This window comes from Lycorma delicatula, chromosome 1 (genome assembly GCF_047948215.1).
Source record: "Lycorma delicatula isolate Av1 chromosome 1, ASM4794821v1, whole genome shotgun sequence".
Classification (NCBI taxonomy): Eukaryota; Metazoa; Arthropoda; class Insecta; order Hemiptera; family Fulgoridae; genus Lycorma; species Lycorma delicatula.
The window spans coordinates 221,636,856-221,656,511 of record NC_134455.1 but is presented as its reverse complement, the minus strand read 5'-3'; the positions used below and the strand labels follow the sequence as shown (position 1 = coordinate 221,656,511).

General features: G+C 27.2%; 1 protein-coding gene across 5 annotated transcripts in view; it reads left to right on the top strand.

The window, feature by feature from the left end:
* The window catches only part of Rhp (GTP-Rho-binding protein rhophilin), a 312,084-nt gene that overhangs the window by 254,190 nt on the left and 38,238 nt on the right, over positions 1 to 19,656 (top strand). For all 5 annotated transcript variants that reach the window (XM_075373148.1, XM_075373131.1, XM_075373139.1 and 2 more), the window contains 3 exons: positions 8,823 to 8,938; positions 14,149 to 14,277; positions 19,060 to 19,135. In XM_075373148.1, coding sequence (XP_075229263.1) covers positions 8,823 to 8,938; positions 14,149 to 14,277; positions 19,060 to 19,135 — 321 coding nt within the window. The remainder of the gene's footprint in view (positions 1 to 8,822; positions 8,939 to 14,148; positions 14,278 to 19,059; positions 19,136 to 19,656) is intronic.

Below are 19,656 nucleotides of genomic sequence, written 5' to 3'. Positions count from 1 at the left end.
CCCGTTTCATTAAACATTTTCTCTTTACTGATTTTAATAAAGGTAAAACTTTTCAATTAAGCCTAAATATAAAAAAATTGAGTTATATAATATTTCATTTGATGTACGCTACGTATCGTGATTAACATGTTTAAAATACTACCCTAAGTAGAAGTAGTAGTTAGTAGCGAACAAGTAAAAATCTTTTTATTCATCAGATTAAACATTATTAGTACATGGACCACATCACGTCACTCTAAAAGAGAAGAAATCTGTATCCATAACGTAATTATCTATAATTATTAACAGTTTTTTAATGTTTTTTGTTCTTTATTTTAACTAACTAGTTAATATAATCTAAATAATGTAAGATTATAAATAAAATATGGACATAATGTAACATCATGGTTTAAAATTTTGAAAATGAATGTATATAAATTTAACAGGAGGCCAGTTGCTAGAGAAAAAATTGCTTATTAGATTACGTAAAGATTAAGAAAGAGGGAAAAGTTTTTGTAATTTTTGTAATGGTTTAGTATTGTAAAAATTGATGGACAGTACTTGCATATAAATTCTAACAAAACGGATAACATTATTTTCTCATTACTTTCAGTTTCTTAGCAGTTTGTTTATAAGCTCCAGCTGATAAACAGTATTTATTTTTTACAGTGAGAAATCCTATCATTAATAATCATAACTTTCATATTATTAATCTTACCCTTCACAAGCAAAACCTACATATATCATATGGGTGTAAATAATGCACCTTAGTGGGTATGTATATGTATTGTATTCATATACATATATATATTTTATTAACTTTTATAACTTTCTGGTCATTTTAATTTCTTAATGTTGCATAATATTTCCTGAGAAAAATTATATTTTTTTGCTTTTAGGACAATCGATAACTGAAACACCAAATTCAAGGGAAGAGCTATTCAAATATTTTTCGGCTTTTCTTTGTGTCAGCTGATACTTTGTAACCTAATATATAACTCTCCAACCCGCCCAGTAGAAGGTATACTCGGTTCCACTTATGGAAAAACTAATATATTCAGGGATGGTGGACCCCACATCTCAAGATGGGTTTCATTAGTCGTATGTCCGGTTTACCGCCATAATTCCTTATGGCAAAATCTTTTGTTTCTAAAATGAAAATCTAATCTTTAGAATTAGATCTTGGGTTATTCAGTTTCATGGGTATATACTGTAAAAATCTTTTACAATTAAAGTAAACGAATCTCAAACTATACAAAAGAATCTTGTAATTTTATAAACTTGAAACGCTAAAGTTATCCTACTGAGACCAGCATTTATGATTTGAGTAGAGGAGAAATAGATATTTTCATTCATTATTTTGAAAAAATAGTTTGAAAGTAAATATCACCTCATCCATATTCACTCTCGTTTATTTTGCTTTCATTAAAAAATATGATCCCGATAAAATAGATTTAATTTGGCGTGAGATGCTTACCCAAAAATAAAGATATAAATTTTTTCCCTTGATATTAAGCTCAGGTATTCTTATGCTAACTAACTTTCACAGCCGGATAAACAAAAAATCTTTCATTTTTTCTAATTCATGGATTCCTTCGGTGTTAGTTTAATCCTTGTTATGTATTTTTTAATTGAAATAACGTTTTATCTGTGAAAATTATATAAACCACGAGTGTTTAAATAATATTAACAGTCTTGAAAATCTAAAGCAGTTTTTAAAAATAATTTCAAGAAAATTGATTTTAAAAAAGATGATTTCAGTTTACGACCTTAGACGGTATTTTAAAACTAATTTTAATACCTTTACATTGTGCAACAAGCACTATATATTAAAAATCTGGCCGTCAAATTCTTAAGTTAGTAAATCGCTTCAATTGCTTTACACGAGATTAATTACTTTTCCGCTAACTCTATAAAAGTAAAACTCGCATTCTCTACTTTTTTTCATAAATGGAGGCTAGAAATAGTTTTTCTTTCTTTTTTTTTGAAGAAATTACGATCACCTGCGAATTGAATAAAAGGCACTCTTTGAAAAGTATTCGTTTTTATTACAACCGAAATGTTATCTTCTGCTTTCAAAATTAGTAGAACTGCTAGAGTTACTTAATATTTTGTATATGTTAATAGTCATTTAACCATAGCATTTATTACATTTAAATACGATTAATATTTATTTAAATCTAATAAAAAAGTCCTAACTTATAAATGTTATTGAACAATAAGACCACCAGCAAAGAACTCATATAATGATTTTTTTTTTGTTATAATGTTATGGTTTAAGTATATTAATTTAGATTAGCTTACTTAGTGAATGGTAATTTCTTCCTGCTTGCGAAACCTAAATAAATTTATTTCCTTTATAGCGGTAAGATAATTGAATTTTATTCTACTGACGAACGTAGTTTAAGGAAATGGAGTGTTTTTTCTTTAAATTATATAATGAGTTTCAACGATACAACAAAGCGCTGTATAGAAATCATATAGCAAAAAGACATGGAAAATTATAGTCCGTCCAACTCGGGCAGACCAGAAATACTCATTTGGTTTAGGTGTTTAAACGAATCAGAGGTATTCTTGCATTTCTGGATTTTCTGATCCAGGGAGCTTCTTTTAATAAATCGCGAATTGACGATTACGTATTTGCATAACTATAGAATTCGTCTAGACATGAGTTTTTTAGTACAGATTCTTTTTCAGAATACAATAGAAATACATTTATAAATTTTTACATGGCTGATGGAACGCTTATTAGAACTAAAATTTATGCTTCGTGAATTACCGAGTTAACTGCCCCCCTTTACAGAAACTTATATCCCAGTTCACCCCTCTAATACTGCTGAGGTATTAGACTATACTATATATCAGGTGTTCGTATGGTAGCAATTATAATTTCAAACCAAAACTGTTTTGAAGTTAAAGGATAATAATGATAAATACAACTAATTCTGTAATAAATATTATAATTCAAACTTTTTTCTATTTGCTTTCTTCTAATATTATGGCCTTGTATATTTGTATTCATATAAACAACATTTTATATATATATATATAGAGAGAGAGAGAGAGAGAGAGAGAGAGAGAGAGCGAGAGTGAGAGTGAGAGAGTAAGGAAGGGTGTTTCAAACAAACCGTTTCAATAATTCAGGTGATAGTCCCCATCCCTAAATAAACCAGCAGTTGCAAAGGTATTAACAATTAAAAAATTTGCATGGCCGCCATTTGTTAAATTTAGAGATCAAGTTCACTATTTTTATAGAATAAACACCTTTAGTTACCATATCAGTATACGAAATTTCAGCTGGGCACGATTAACCAATCCAGAGAAATAAATTTTTATGTTAAAAATACAAAATGGTGGAAAACCGATAACCTAAGCGTTTCCGGACATATCGTAATACAAAACGTTTTCTTTGTTTTCATGGGACCATCTCCTGAAATCTTGAAACGGTTTTTATAAACCCTAAACCCTCTGTATATATTTATATATATATATATATATATATATATATATATATATTGTCCCGTGTTCACGGCTCAAATGCCATCCCTGACCGGGATTCGAACCTGCGAACTCCAAATGAAAGGCCAAGACGCTACCACTCGCGCCACGGAAACCGGAGAGATTCTAAACCTGGTTCCGGTATCTCTTTTCACGAAACAACATCTTTTTATGTGTGTCAGAGGTCAGTATTACAAAGGACGATTGTTAAACGGAATTGTTACCTTTACTAAAAAAGGTTTCTTTTAGCCACTTTCTGGATTCCTCCTATTATTATATTTTCTATTACTTTCTTCATAATTGGCAGGAATCCGTTACTCAGGTCCGTTATACCGGTCTTGTTACAATATATATATTATATATACAGAGTGATTCTAAATTGCACGGTAATTCCTGGGAAGATGATTCTATAGTCAAAAATAAGAAAAAAGTTCATATGAGCACAGGTCAGAAAACCGTTCGTTAGTGAGTTTTAGCTCGCGAAACATTCAGTCCTGTTTTCTGCTCCCTCTCTGAAGTTAAACCGTACTAAAATTTCTGGGGTAAAATCAAGGAGTAGATTTGATGCTTCCTTATGGCTTTTAATCAAATAAATTGAATAAAAGTGATCTCAGACCTCTAGCTCACCGTTTTAAGACCCTACCCCGTTTTAAAACACGAAACACATTTGTTTGAAAATACATTTTTTTAGGTTTGAATAAAATAACTTTGTTCATTTACCAATAAATAAATGAAAATTTTTGGTTAACTTTGATGAGAATTTAACTCTGAGAAAAGTCGTATAAACGTCTATTAAAATTAAACACAAATTTTAGAACTTCTACTTTAATTAGAAACAAAACACACAAGCTGGATCAGAAAAGTGATACGATTTTAAACAGAATATTTTATATATATGTTACGGTAAAACCCCGAATACCAGTAAATCTTAAGTTTTACCGGTAAATTCTATCATTTACCAATTCACTTGGTAAAAGTCCGAAAAAAATCTTGAAAACACATTTATTTCGGACTTTTACCAAATAGTTTTTGTCATTTACCATTTGACATTTACCATAGACTGTTGGTAAAAGTTGACAATTCTGTAATGAAATCACTCAAAAGTATGAATTTAAAAATGCTCTTCCCAATTTTAGAATTTCAGTGCACTGCGGGTGAAAAATGAAACAGGTGTTTTTCAAAAGATTATAAAAAACTTTATTTTGCTATATAATACTAAGACATTTCAAAAACTTTACAATTAATTAATTCATATACACTAATATTCAGGAATGAATCATTTTCAGCAAACTTCTACAATGGTAAATAGCAATATGTTCGTTGTCAAAATTAAATGAATCCTTTCGAGACTACAAATTACAAAAAAAAAACTCTATAACTAAAAATAATGCCCATCTCAAGTACTAGATAATAACTCGTATGCAAGAAACATTTGCTCTTCATATTAATTACTTTTTCAATGAAAAATTTTGTTTAACTTAGTGTTCCAATTGTACGAAATTTTGAAATTCACACGTTATTGCAGCAAGGTTGACTATTACGGCATTTAGAATTACAAAGTAATTTTGCAGATTTGCACAAACATCTGTTCGTCGTAAAGCCTGTAGAATACAATTACCATTAAGAATAATCGATTAACTTTTTTGTGAAAAAATTATTCTTAATATTATTAAATAAAATTCAATCACATTTTTTTAGCAGCATGTTTTTTTAATCATGGTGTTATGTAAAAGGAAAAACTGGAAGGCTATATTTTAAAAAACAGAATTTTTAGTTATATTTTTTAGGTTTTTTATATCTTTCCTTAAGTTTTAGAATGGTTTGAACGAACAAAATGACTGTATTTAATGAAAAACGTTCAGTTGGGATTCAAAACTTTTTTCCCGCAGCAAAAATTGAAAATAAATTGGGTTAAAAACCAATCCGGGTGTTAGACCCAGACTGTGTATTTAAGAGTTAACTATTAATTGATTATTCTCACGTTTAAGAATGATTAATTTTAATACAATTTTTGAACTGAAATCCCGAAATTGAGAAGAGCATTTTTAAATTCATGCTCTTTCCTATTTAGAAGTGATTTCGTTACAGAATTATCAACTTTTACCAACAGAAAATGGTAATTGTCAACAATGACCAAAACGATTTGGTAAAAGTCCGAATTAAATGTGTTTTCAAGATTTTTTCGAACTTTTACCACGTAACTTGGTAAATGTTAGAATTTACCGGTAAAACTTAAGATTTACCGGTATTCGGGGTTTTACCGTAACATATATATAGTTATAGCGCGCGCGCGCGTGTGTCTGTGTTATTTTGATGCTGCTTTATCTTAGTTAGATAGCCTAAATTCAAAAGCAGTAGGTCTAACTACAAAATTAATTTTAAGCAAGTCAGTTTTGCATCTTTATATTGAGCTATAATTAAGGATTTTAATATTGAAATTAAAATTCTTCTTCTTCTTGGATGTGTTGTATTATATACCTATGTTATTCTCTTGTTTCAAACTATGATTTAGCCCTTAAAGGTATATCCTAATCATATTCATGTAGAGGTAGAAAAATGAACCCAGAACTTTCCGGATGAAAGAAAGAAACGCTCCACATCATGATGGAGTTGGCACAGTTGTACAGCCTTGAGCTTTATCATGTTTCGTAAGACTTAAGTTATTGATTGTAATCCTTGATTTGGATGATTCAGATTTTTCACTGGGATTATGAAAATGTAAGATAAATACTTAAGATGTGCAAAGTGATTCTATGTGGTTAGAATTATTATTCTATGCAATACAAAATTTGGATATTGTGAGAGGCTTATCAGTATTAAAATAATTTACTGTTTTGTTTCAGAAATTTTTAAAAAGTGATTTTAAGTCATTAACTTAATTTGAGACTAAATTTAAAATGAGGTTAACTCCATATCTACAACATAAATAAAACAACTTAAATTATTATTTTAAAGAAATCATTTTGGAAATAGATTTTTAACTTCAATTATAATAATATTTAATACATAACTAATACCAGATCGGAATAAGTTTCATAGTACCATATGAACTCAATGATCACAGTAAAATTAGCGTGTCAATTAAACCGAATCATACTTTTCTTTTAGTAAATTTTAGAAGGCTTCATTCAATAGGCACATCAAACATTAGATTTATTATACAACCACCAGAGAGGAAATAAATTGTCTGAATTAGCTCACAGACAGCACCTCTACATAGCATCAAGGTTCACAGACTGCAGATCTTGGAAACCTAATAGTGAACCAAACCTACAGAACCCAAGATGGAAAAGAAAAAATATCAAATATAGGGAAATACGAGGAAACAAGTAAATGGTGAGAAAGGACATTCAACCCGTGATGATAATGCAGTGCTAAGATCAACAACTCCCATATGAAGGATAAATCAATTTTTCTTCTAACCAGTTTAAATACAATCACAATAAATGTTACTTTTCCTTCAGAAATTAATCACTCAAAAAGAAGTAACCTCACCCACCCCTGGAATAACAGAATCCAGCTCTCCTAAATGAACAACCTTGTTGTCATCACTGGAATTGTGTGGAAATTCCAACTCTAAAATAAATTATCCACTCAGACTTCTCTGGGACCAAATTAAATCCGTGACCAAACTCTTAGTGATAGATTTAAATTAAAAACTTTTATGCAAAGTAAAGTTAGATGGATTACATGTTTTAATTAACATTTCTTCACTATTTTAAATGGAATCTTGGTGAATAAATTTAACAAAAATTAATTTTTAATTTACTGAAAACCAATGTTTTTTTTATTTTATTTTTTTTTTTTTTTGTAAAAGCTGCTATTTTTATCACAAATAATAATTAACCAATGTATCTTATTAATTGAACTTAACCCCAACTCATATTCAAATTCAAATTTTTATTTCACAGTATATTTCTGAAATATAAACTAGAATAAATTCTGTAATTAATTTTATGCGTGTAATTGAGAGGTCCATAAATATACTACATAAATTAATGTAATTCTAGAAAGCGTGTTTTTTATTATTTGTACTAGTCTCTAAAAGTAAAGAAAATTTTTATTATTTAATTATTTGTGAATTCAGAAATATAATCTCAACAGATAACTAGTACTCTCATTGTTTTCTGAGATTTATGAGTTCACTAAAACTTAGTTTTATTTCTTTGGAGATTTTAACATCTTGATATTTTTTAACCCAGCATTAATAATTTCCCTGCTAGCTTTCTAACCAATAAACTTTCAGGTTGCCATGTTTTGTGTGTTTTTTTTTTATTGCGCTGTTGAATGTTCAATTAAAATCTGATCATAAGAATTAGATTTTAATACTTATAATTTTAGAGACTATGTAGTAGACTAGTAGACTAGATAAAACAATGGAATGTAATTTTACTCAATAAATATGATGTAATGCTATTTGAAGACTGTACTTGTGCTATAAAATTAAAATAATGGTAACTTATTGAAAAAATTTTAAAAAGTAAATAAATGTGTTACAATAACCTCATTACATATTTCTTCTGTAGACATTATATTAAATCATTTAAGAACTGGCACTGAGTATTTTAAACTTTAATTAGAATATCTTTATTTTACAATTAATTTGTGTTCTTTTATTGCTTGTAAATTTTTGAGACTAAAAATATTTTCAAAAGTGAAAAAAAAAATTTTTTGTAATGATCTGGTGGTATACAACTTTACGTAAATAAATGTATCTCATTGACTAAAGTTTTGGAGATTATAACAAATCTATTCAATTAGTTACTCAGGCCAATATTCCTAACCAGTAAAAGAATTTAAAATGAACTTTAGGCCATTAAAGAATAATGAAATTGATAATGACTAACAAAAGAATGAAATTGATTTCTAAAACTTATCTAATCAAAACATAAACATTATTTTGTAATCAAACTACAAACACGTAGATATGAAATTAAAATACATTATATTTTTTAGGTTCAGAAATTTTGAGAAATTTTTGCCTTTGTTTAAATTTTGTTTGCATTATCATAATATGATTACTACTATTTTCTATGGAGAATAAAGATCCGTAAATTAAAATGAAAGTATTTGACGAACTTTATGAGCCAGACATTCTAATCAAACTAATACTAGATTTTTGGTAGGATCTTTATTAAAAAAAAAGCCTTAAAGGTTCAAAAGAACTTTTTAAATAGTTTATACACAGCACCAAAGTGTCCCAAATTCAAAAAGTAAACTATTACACTAACATAACTGTTATTTATTTTTACATTTAGAAAAGAATAAATATTCCTTATCTATTTTTATGTGCCAAATTTTCAACTGAAACACTTTAAAAATATTTATTTTTTCTTTTTTTACAGGGCTCTGACCCTCGAGTTGCAACATGTCGAGGAAAGCTTCAAAACAAAAGATCAAAATTGAACCAGGAGATTAATAAAGAGCTGAGATTAAGAGCTGGAGCAGAAAACCTGTTCAAGTAAGTTAAACGATCTTAGTAAACTGGGACTAGCTTATTACCACAGTAAAACTGGTGACATTCGCCATACCAGTAAAATGTATTTAAATTCACATTTCCTTGTGTTAGATTGATATTTTAGGATTTTATGAACTCTTAAAATAATAAGGATCAGAATCAATATGCATCATTAAACTAAACCAAACACAAAACCTATAACTATCTATGATAGTCACATTGAAAAATAAGCTGAATTTCCCAAAAACAAGTTGTAAAACTTTTAAAGAATTTAATTTTCATTTAAATTTAAGAATTTTATTGACAATTGTAATAAAAAATGTTAAATTTCAAGATTTAACTTTCAATAATAGGAATTTTTATAAGATTTTATCACCTTTATTATGATGTGTAAAACCAAATTTCTGCCTATACACTTGAGAAAATTTAACAGAAGTGTTAAAGATGCTAGTTCTTTATTTTAAAACATTCCCAATCAGCTGCTACTTTAGAAATATTGAACAGAAGGACTTCATACTGTTATCAAATCCATTATCTTGTGAAGTTTTTGTGCACTTAAAAACTTAGACAGAATTTCATGAAGCAAACACACTCATACACATACATCTAACAGTATACATATAGTTCACACGTTCATCCAGTATCCAAATTCTGGAATACTCATAAGTATAATTTTTTTCTTTTTATTTCTGAAAGTTAAAGTATTACAAGAAAAAATGAATAAATGAATCTCTTACAAGAAAATTTAATTTTGTCCTGTATTATGATTGCAATTTTTGGCAACTACGTACAGGTAGCAATCATGCCAAATTAAGGTAATTAATTATCATAGAATAAAGGTAACCTTGTTTACCTTTATGTTGAAATTGTGTAATTATTTCTAAGTGCCTACATACATCAAAATTTGTTTATTAGTTTTTCTTTTTGTATTTCTTTCAGTAGGAATTTTTATTCATAGTGAATTCTTTTCATTATATATATATATATTACATTTATCCACATAAGCCCAGACATCACGTAAGACCCACAGGCTACTTTTAAGATTAACAAAAAATGAAAAAACTTTAGAATATATGCTCATTTACACCTAAATACTTCAATAAACGGAACATTTGGTTTCAATAAATAAACAACACTCAGTTTCACAAATTTATTTATTAATGTTATTATAAATGGATAAATAACTATTTACAATTATTAAACTTTCCAGTTAGTCATCTTCTTCTTTCCTTTTGTAACCATTTTAAGAATGAAGAGAGAAGGATATCATCTTCCATCCCATCCAATAATTTGAAATTGAACTTTTTTTAAAGCTTTTAATCACTATAAAAGTATATTTTCCCATGCAGTCAATATCCATTCACAGATCAAGGAGAGAAATGATCTTTTAATTGGCCCATTGATTGTAAAAGAATGATCATTGTTTACCATCAAAGAAGAATAAAATTCTTTTAATTTGTCTTTAAAAGGCTTATTAATACATACATCTAAGGTTAAAGGAGAGAAGGTAATCCTCCTGGAATAATTACTAATTCAGGATTATTTCTCAATAATGAATCTTTCACATTTTCAGTTAAATGTCCCCAAAACCTATCAAGGACGAACATAGATTTTACCTTTTGAACCTTTTAGGTCTAAGAAACCACCCCAATTTTTCATTCATAAATTAAATGAGTATCCATCAGGGAAATTTTCGTTGAGCAAAGTCTTATGCTTGAAAATAGCAAAAGATGGAAGTTTTATTCCATCTGCTAAAATGGCAAGCATAATTGTACAGTTTTTTTGTTTTTCACAACCCTGAGTTTGAATGGGAACATTTCTTTCACCAATTAACCTTATAGTTGAATTCTATGGTATTTCAAACTGTACAGACAACTGATCAGCATTACTTATTTGTTATGGTTCAAAATTAGATTTTCTGCGCAAGCCAATCACTGAAATTCTTTAATTTTTTCTTTGTATGTATCTGACAATCTTTGGCAAACAGTGGTTTGTCTTCTTATAATCAAACCAGATCTACACATAAATTTTTGAAACCAACTTTTACTAGCTGTAAAATTTTCAGTATTACCTGCTAAAGCTACTTGTTTCACCTTTATAATACACATCTCTGCAGAAACTGTAAAACACTTTTCCCTTTTTCTTTAATAAACAAAGATAGTTCTTGCTCTCATTAGAGGAATTTTCTGGAATTCAGTTCACGAAATGACCATCTTTTTGAAGCGCCAAGTAACAAATACTTTTTCTTTCGCCAATCTCAATTACATGACTCATTGATGCCATATTTTTTACTGGCTGTTTGGTAACTGATAATTTCAGCTTCTGACAACTTTTATTCTTTCAGCAATGGTAAATGAAACATTTTCTTTTTTATTAAAAAAGTAACTTTTAATCAAAAGGTATTTTTTTTTTTTAAAAAAAAAGGAATGTGACAGATATGACATGTTAGAAGTTTGAAATCAATTGATTACTGAAAGATAAATGAAAAGCATGAAGGAAGTTCACTTGAAATGAATAAAACTAAAAACTAGAATGTACCATATTTCCAGAAACACATTTCATTTTACATATTTTGTTACAGAATAACAACTAATAATAGAGACATATCAGTATTAACCCTTGTACTCTTTCTCTAGTGGCAGAGGTAGGTAATATAATAAAAATCACCTTTGTTTCCTAGTTGTACCTGTTTTTTTATAATTTTTCAGTCACAGTTATATATAATATTGGCTTGTAAAATAATAATCAAATATAATATACTGTTCGTACAATAAAAATCATTCAAACATTATAATGATTCAGATAAGACACACACCCTGAAAATTTAAATAGGAAATAATGAAAAATGCTGTGAGCTTTTATGAATAAATATGATGTATATAAATAAATATATATATATATATATATATATATATATATATATATATAAAATTATTATAATATATTAATTTATTTTCATTAAATTTTTTATAGTCCATTTTTTTCTTTTTCCTCTGTATGTTAATTAACTACATATAATATAGTACAGAATGCAAAGTACAGAATGTATTCTGTACTTTACAGAGGCTGAAAAATACTATATTTTATACATTGTTTTTATTTACATATTTTATTTGTATATATATACATATTTGCAGACCTTTTTTTAAGAAGATAATTAAAAGAATAGCTCCTACCATTGAGAAGTGACATGTAGATAAACAATAATAGCCAGATTTACTTATTTGTGTAAATTCACACATAATGTAAACAAATGTAGACCCAATAACATGTTTTAGTTTCCCAAACATAACAACCCATCTGCGTCCTTTCTATCCCAATAGAATTATTCCCATATTCTTGAAACATAATTCCTCACTTTAGAGCTGCATGTACTTCCTTTCATGAATATCACAACCAAAACAGATTCACCATTATAAAAGTAACAACTAAAAAGTATGGATGATAATTACTTTATTATCCAGTTACATGGAACAAACAGTCTAATAACTTCCATTTTAATCCATAAAATGTTGGTGTTAATTCAGGTTCATTTAACAAAAGTTACAGATAGCTACAAATTTTATAGTTTTAGAAAAAAAATGTTTTCATTTCATTCTATTCAAAGATATGCATATAACCATTCTATGGCAGCATTAGGGTTCTCAAATCATAGTTAAATAAGAACCCTAACTGTGTCAAAGTATATTTATACTCATAAGTATATTTGTACATAAGAAATAAATATTTTTTAAATATGTGTTGATAATTTTAGAAATAAATAAATAGATTTTATTAAGGTATTCATTTATAATGGATAGAAGAGATAGTAGGAATACTTGGAATGCTGTTTAGATTTAATATAAAGATTATATGTAATCATCAAAGGAATGGTGTTCAACAGGTTTATTTTTATACTATACTATGGTAGATGATAGGATAAATTTTTAAGATATTATTTCTAATTATTACATCTGTTTTGATAAATTTAACATATACTGCATTATCAGATAATAAATAAAAGTAACCATTTATTATTGTCATACTAATAGTATACTGTACTCATAAATAACATCCTATAAAAACAACATTGTTTGCTTTTACTTTCTTTTTAACCTGTAATGTTTTCATTTTTTTAATACTTAATGTTCCTATTGATTGTTCATGTCTTATATAAGTTATTATTTATGTTACTATTTAAAGATACTTATAATTCAAAATTTTAACCACCATTTTGTTTAGATAGTCAGTGAATTCAGTGTATATTGTATACACTTTTATTGACAAAGTTACAAAGATACAAGTGTAATGATAAAAATAATTTTATAAATTATCTCTATGTTTTGAGAAAGATTTTCATAAGAAAATTGATTAAATTTTGATATGTTTTGGTGTTATAAAACTATATGAAAGATATTTATTACTAAATAACAGCAAATTTTAAGTTGTATTTAACAAAAAGATAAATTATTTCATTTAAACTGCTACAAGAAACAAAATTAATGCAAAGTATAACATCATTTTTTCTTCTATCTATCCTTTTTTTATTTTTTTTTATTTATGGATATGTTGTCTTGTTTCAAACAACAAAAGGATTCATTAACCTGTTACTTTATGTTACACATTATAGCATTCTGATGGTTGTGATGCTTATAAGGAACCTGATTAACAAGAGACCAGATCAAATCGCTTTCTCTAAGAGTAATGATATTCTCTAAACAGCCAGTCCTTGTGCTAAACTGAGTGGAGGTGTTAGTGAAGAAACTGTACTAAAGAAGGACAGGAAATCACACTTGATTTATTACAAAAATCAAATTTAAAAAAGATAAATATATAATAAAAAATATCATCACTTCATCTATTTAAAAATAAAAGTTAACAAATATTTTTAATAAAAGATACATTCCTGACCAAATAGTGACAATAATAATTTCAACAAAAAAAAAAGGTGTTAACAAATATATATCATTGAAATTAAAGGTTGAAAACCCCTAAAATCCAGTTATGTTGCAAATCCAATTTGCAAATGAAACAAAAAAAGATATACTTTAATTAGAAACAAATTTTTAATATTCATTTTCTCTTCATATAAATGGACAAATTATCATTTTAACTATTTATATTAGATAATGCTTAAAAAAGTTATTTATCTAATATGAGAGTTATAAAGCGCATCTTTTGCTCTTCAAAAGTTGACTTTTAAATGTAATTCTATAATGTCTTAATTTTTTTAGAGCCACAAACAACAGAAAACTGAAAGAAACAGTAGCTTTGGAGCTTAGTTTTGTAAATTCAAATCTTCAGTTACTGAAAGAGCAACTAGCAGAACTAAATAGTTCTGTGGAACTATATCAAGGTGAAAGGTAAGTCAACTTTACTTATTTAAATTTTCTTTGACCCTTTTTAATAGTCATTTTATGGATAAAGATGACTTTTCTGTTAGATTTCTTAAAACCAATTAAGTTATTATACCATCAACAATTATAAATTTTATTCCAGTAATTACACAAAACTTATAATAAATTTATTTTCAGATGATAATAATAAGGCTAACAGAGTAATTTTTTTACAGTAAACTTTTACTGTGATCTTATGTTGACAACACTATTGTGAATGTGTTAAAAGAAAAAAAGAATAACATTTAATTTCCTCAGAAATAATTAGTAACAATAAGCTCATAAGCTAATTTGTGAATTCATAAGTTAATTTTTTACTGGGAAGAAAAATGTATTTTAAAAATTATTATATAAAGTGAATTCAAATAACAAATGATTCAGTCTGGTACACATTTTTAAATTATTTGTAGTGTAGTATTGAGAGAATAGGAAGTGCAGTAGTATGGGTACAAATTTTTCACAAATCCTTGTTTATTTATTTTTTTATCCTGATATTATAAGCAATCATCCAGTACACTGATTTTTTTTTTTAGCGGTAATGATTAGGAAAATGATGAAAAATGCCAGCCAGGCTCCCTCACTAAGAATCAAGCAAACATGATTACGAGGTTTAAAAATACACCTACATTTAGAATTTGAACACAAAATAATTTTTTTCTCCTGTCATAACACCACTACAACAAATTCACAGTAAACAAATCTACAAGCATCCAAGATGATTGGATATAAGCATCAAACACTGGCATTTATATTTTCTTATGACATACATTTTGCATGACATATAGTCTGGTTTTAGAAAATTTAATTTAATTACAAAGACACTACTTGACATTTTTAGCAAGTATATATTTTTGCAAATGTTCATGTTACGTACATAAAATACATTTATAAGTAAATATTTTATTTGGATCAGTATATAACTATACATTATATAGGTCATAACAAGAGCTTATTGTTACTAATTATTTCTGAGGAAATTAAACGTTATTCTTTTGTTCTTTTAATCATCAGCAAATTAATTGTGAAATTGAACAATTAGTATAACCATTAACATTAAAAGAATACAGACTACTTATTAGTGATGCTTTTGCAAAAAGTAAAACTTTATCAAAAATGTAAGGAAAAGAAGGTGGTAATTAACTTTCTTATTCAGTGAATTTGAATTATACTATGCTTGAGATCAGATATTAATATGTTTAACCAATTTAGGTATCCTGTATATAGCATATAAACATTCAGTAATGGTAATGAGTGAGTCAAGGACAATAATAAACAACACCAGGAATGAAAAATAATTCTTATAATTTAAATACTATATAGTTAAATAAGCCTGTTGCTGATGAAATTGATGTCCTGCAAACAAAAAATAGTTCAAAGGCACAGCAAACAATTTTTTTAATTTTATATTTTGAACTTTCAGCAGTGTTTCCTTCACAAAAAAGTATATTTTAATCTTTTGTTTTAGATGCAAAATATGAAAAATAGTAAATTAAATGAAAATTTTAAAAAATCTACATTTCCACTTTATTATAATATGTTCAGATATTTTATTCTATGTATTTACTCGTATATTAATAAATATAAACATACTGAACACTATGATAATGATTTCATTCAAATGAATCATTTAATAAGAGAATTAGACCACATTTGTGCCCATGTTCTAATGATTAATAAATTTATTAAGATTTAATTAGACCATTCTCTATATTCTAATTATTTTTAATTGATATGTAGAGAAGTAGTACCAGCTTTGTGTTTCATTATGTAGTTCATATCCCACTGCATAAAGAACAACTTAAGAGTTATTTTATGAAGGTATCTCAAGAATCCTGATAGTTGTTTCTCTCACAAACGAGTTCCAGACCACATTATTTCAGTAGTTTAGTCTTCAAACTATCCACAGAAAAATCTATCATTTGGTATAAAATCCATAAAAGCCTCTTCAGCACAGTTTCAGAGCACAAAAGCACAACTAATCTTTTATGTTTAAAAATGAATTCATAAGTTTGCAGATGAATGGATGGAAATTTTGTTAGCTTAATCAGGGCACCTGCTAATACTTGTAGTTTGGTAAATAATGAGCTCTACTCATTTCAGTAAAGTTTATTTTGTGAAACTCAATTTGCTTTGATAGTGTTTACCACTACTGTCTTCGCTGATTGCTTTTTTCTCCCACAATTTTATTTTTTAGGGATCTTTCTTTGAATTCAGTCTTACAGTTTTCAAAAACCCTTCTTCCAGTTTCTCGTAACCCATAAGTCACTTCAGTACAGCCCTTTAGTAATCTAAAAACTTGAATAAGATGAATGCTCTTTGGCTTCTGCTGCCTCCAAAATGCATTACCTTGTATTTAATCAATAAACTATTAATTCTTAACTCATTTAATACATTTGGATGGTTTAGGTTCTTCAACAGAAAAAGACCCAAATTTAAACAAATTACAGAAAAATGTAAAAAATATAACAGAAAAATTTCAAATGAGATGCGCATTCAACCCTTTTTCTCTAAACCCTAGACAAGGTTTATAATAATTGTTCTAGGTTAAATAGTTATGGATATAATTATTCAAGCATATTATACAGTTTACATTGAGCCCTCTGATTCCTTTGATTAAGTATTATTGATAGTAATCAATTAACTAATTTTAAAAGAAAGAACTCATTTTAATCTGTTCATTATGTTTCAACATTTATCCAAACCTTAAGAGACACAAAGGTGATATGTTTAGGTTATCATTCTAAATGTTTTCATGAAGGTATTTATAATAATGTTACTTAAACATAAAGGCAACCCAGCCTCACCACTAACTCTTTGCAACTGAATAGCTGCAAACGCAACCTCTTTGCCAGGTGAAGATGCTTAGTATTCATATTTAATCTGTAGTATGCTTTCTATTACTGAACTGAAAAGGAAATAACCACAGTCTCTGAATGCAGTTTATCCTACTGATTTGCAGCACTAGATAATCAGACTGCCTTATTACTCTGATGCAATGCAACTTGAAAACTAACAAAGTTCATAGTGCATATATTGCTAAAACAAACTGCTCTTTTAAACACATAGAGCCTAAAAAATTAATACCTGTGACAGAGCATTTAATTTTTAATAACCATATTTACATATTTATTTTTGACTTTTTTATATTTATTTATTTTTTGATAACAAATATTTATATTTCATATTTATTTTTTATAACAAACAGTTTGCAAACAGGATAATTTATTTAAGTTGCTACATTATCAGAAGAAATTTGAAAGTAGATACGAAATGTTAGTCATCCATATATTTTATTTAAGTTCTAAATCATGGAAACATAACATCTGGACCATTGTAATCTGTGAACAGACGTAGAAGTGACCAGAAGCAAAAACTACTTTTTTATTTATTTTAACTTCAAAATGTATTTGTATAATATTGATAAAAATTATTAACATTCAAGAAGATAGTCTAGGAACCAGAATATGCATGCATGCATGCGTGTATGTGTATGTGTGTGTGTGTGTGTGTGTGTGTATGTGTATATATATATATATATATATATATATATATATATATATATATATATATATATATATATATATATATATATATATATATATATATATGTGTGTGTGTGTGTGTGTGTGTGTGTGTGTGTGTGTGTGTGTGTGAGTTTGTGTTGGTTGTGGTTTTATACATACATACAGTACATATATATGAACAGAATCTCTCATGAAGAAACATAAATACCTCAGGATAGAATATGTTCTGCTGGTAAAAATTTTAAAAAAATTCATAAAAACATTGGTTTGGAAATGTTTCATTTTTAAGTTAGTGCTAGCAAAAAAATGCTGCCCTGATTTCTGCTCCAACAATAAAATTAAATTGCGTTGAAAAACTGCTGATAGAATTGACAGTTTATATGATTTTTGATCTGAAAATTTAAAACAAAATTAATCCTACCATATCTCTAGTAGTTATTAGATTGGAATTGAAATGGACTTAAATGGAATTGCAAATTTGTAAAGGAAAATTTTTAGAATTAACATGAATTTACTTTGTACATGGAATCAATACAACACATTTCACTTACACCCTCCCTGAAAAGCTACAACTACAAATTACTGTATTTATATTTTCCTTAATAAAAAAGGAATACATTCCATTCCATCTAAAGTAAAGATTCCTTCAATTTTGATGAAACCATTTAGGGTGAAATGGCTTAAACTGGAAGGACAGAGGATCTTAACCTCTAAACCCATTTCCACTTAAGCTCTAAACTCATACAAAACCCACTTTATTGTTGGATAATGTCAATTGCTAAATCAGATTCATTTCACAAATCTCTTAAGTACTAAGCTTGATAATAAAGTATATCTTCATGAATTATGGTGCCTATTATTGGAATCCAAACTGTTAAACCATTGGGGAAGGATGTTTTAGATAATATATAAAAATATTATTGGGAGAAGTTGATTCGCACTATTTGCACAATTATATTTTTGATTTTGATCCAGAATATTACAATGAAAAAGAACTTTGTTAGGTTAAAAGAATGATTGAATAATTAATAATAGTAGACAGTTTAAGAGTATAATATTAATAAATATTTGAGGGAGAATTAAAAATTTCTATCAATTATCTTTTCTTTTTTATTATAGGCATTGTAAATTTAGTGGATGATTCTTATTTAATTTTTTTTATACATATTGGGAACAGTGTTGTTATTTTTGTTTTTGATCTAATACAGTTTTGTATTTATTTTAGCACTGAACCAGTCATGCCAATGATCCCTTTAGGACTGAAAGAAACAAAGGAAATAGATTTTAGAGAACCTTTCAAAGTAAGTACATTCATATTGTTTTACTAGATCATACTTTTTGTTTCAGTAATTAATGCATAATAAAGTTTCATAAAATTTCTATTTAAAAAACCTAATTTGTCAGTCACAGGTATTGACTGACAAATTAAATTTGTTAGTCAAAAATTATTAGGTTATGACTGACAAACCTAATAAATTAGGTTTGTCATAATTAAACACACATATTGTATGAATTTCTAGTTTTCATTAATATTTTTTACATATTTGTACCTTCCTTAAAACTTTTTATTTGTATACTGTTTTATGAATTTCATCAAGAAAATAAAAAAATGTCAAACCGTAATAAGTTAAATAATGTAATGTAATAGTAAACAGCAATGTTTATTAACGTAATATTAAACTATAAGAAGTTAATAAGAAGCAGTAATTTAAAAAGCTTATAAAAGTCATAATTAACATCAAACATTTATTATATCATGTCACTAGTTTTTCTGTTCCATCTTCACAAAAATACATTACTAGTTTTGTTAACCAATCAGTGA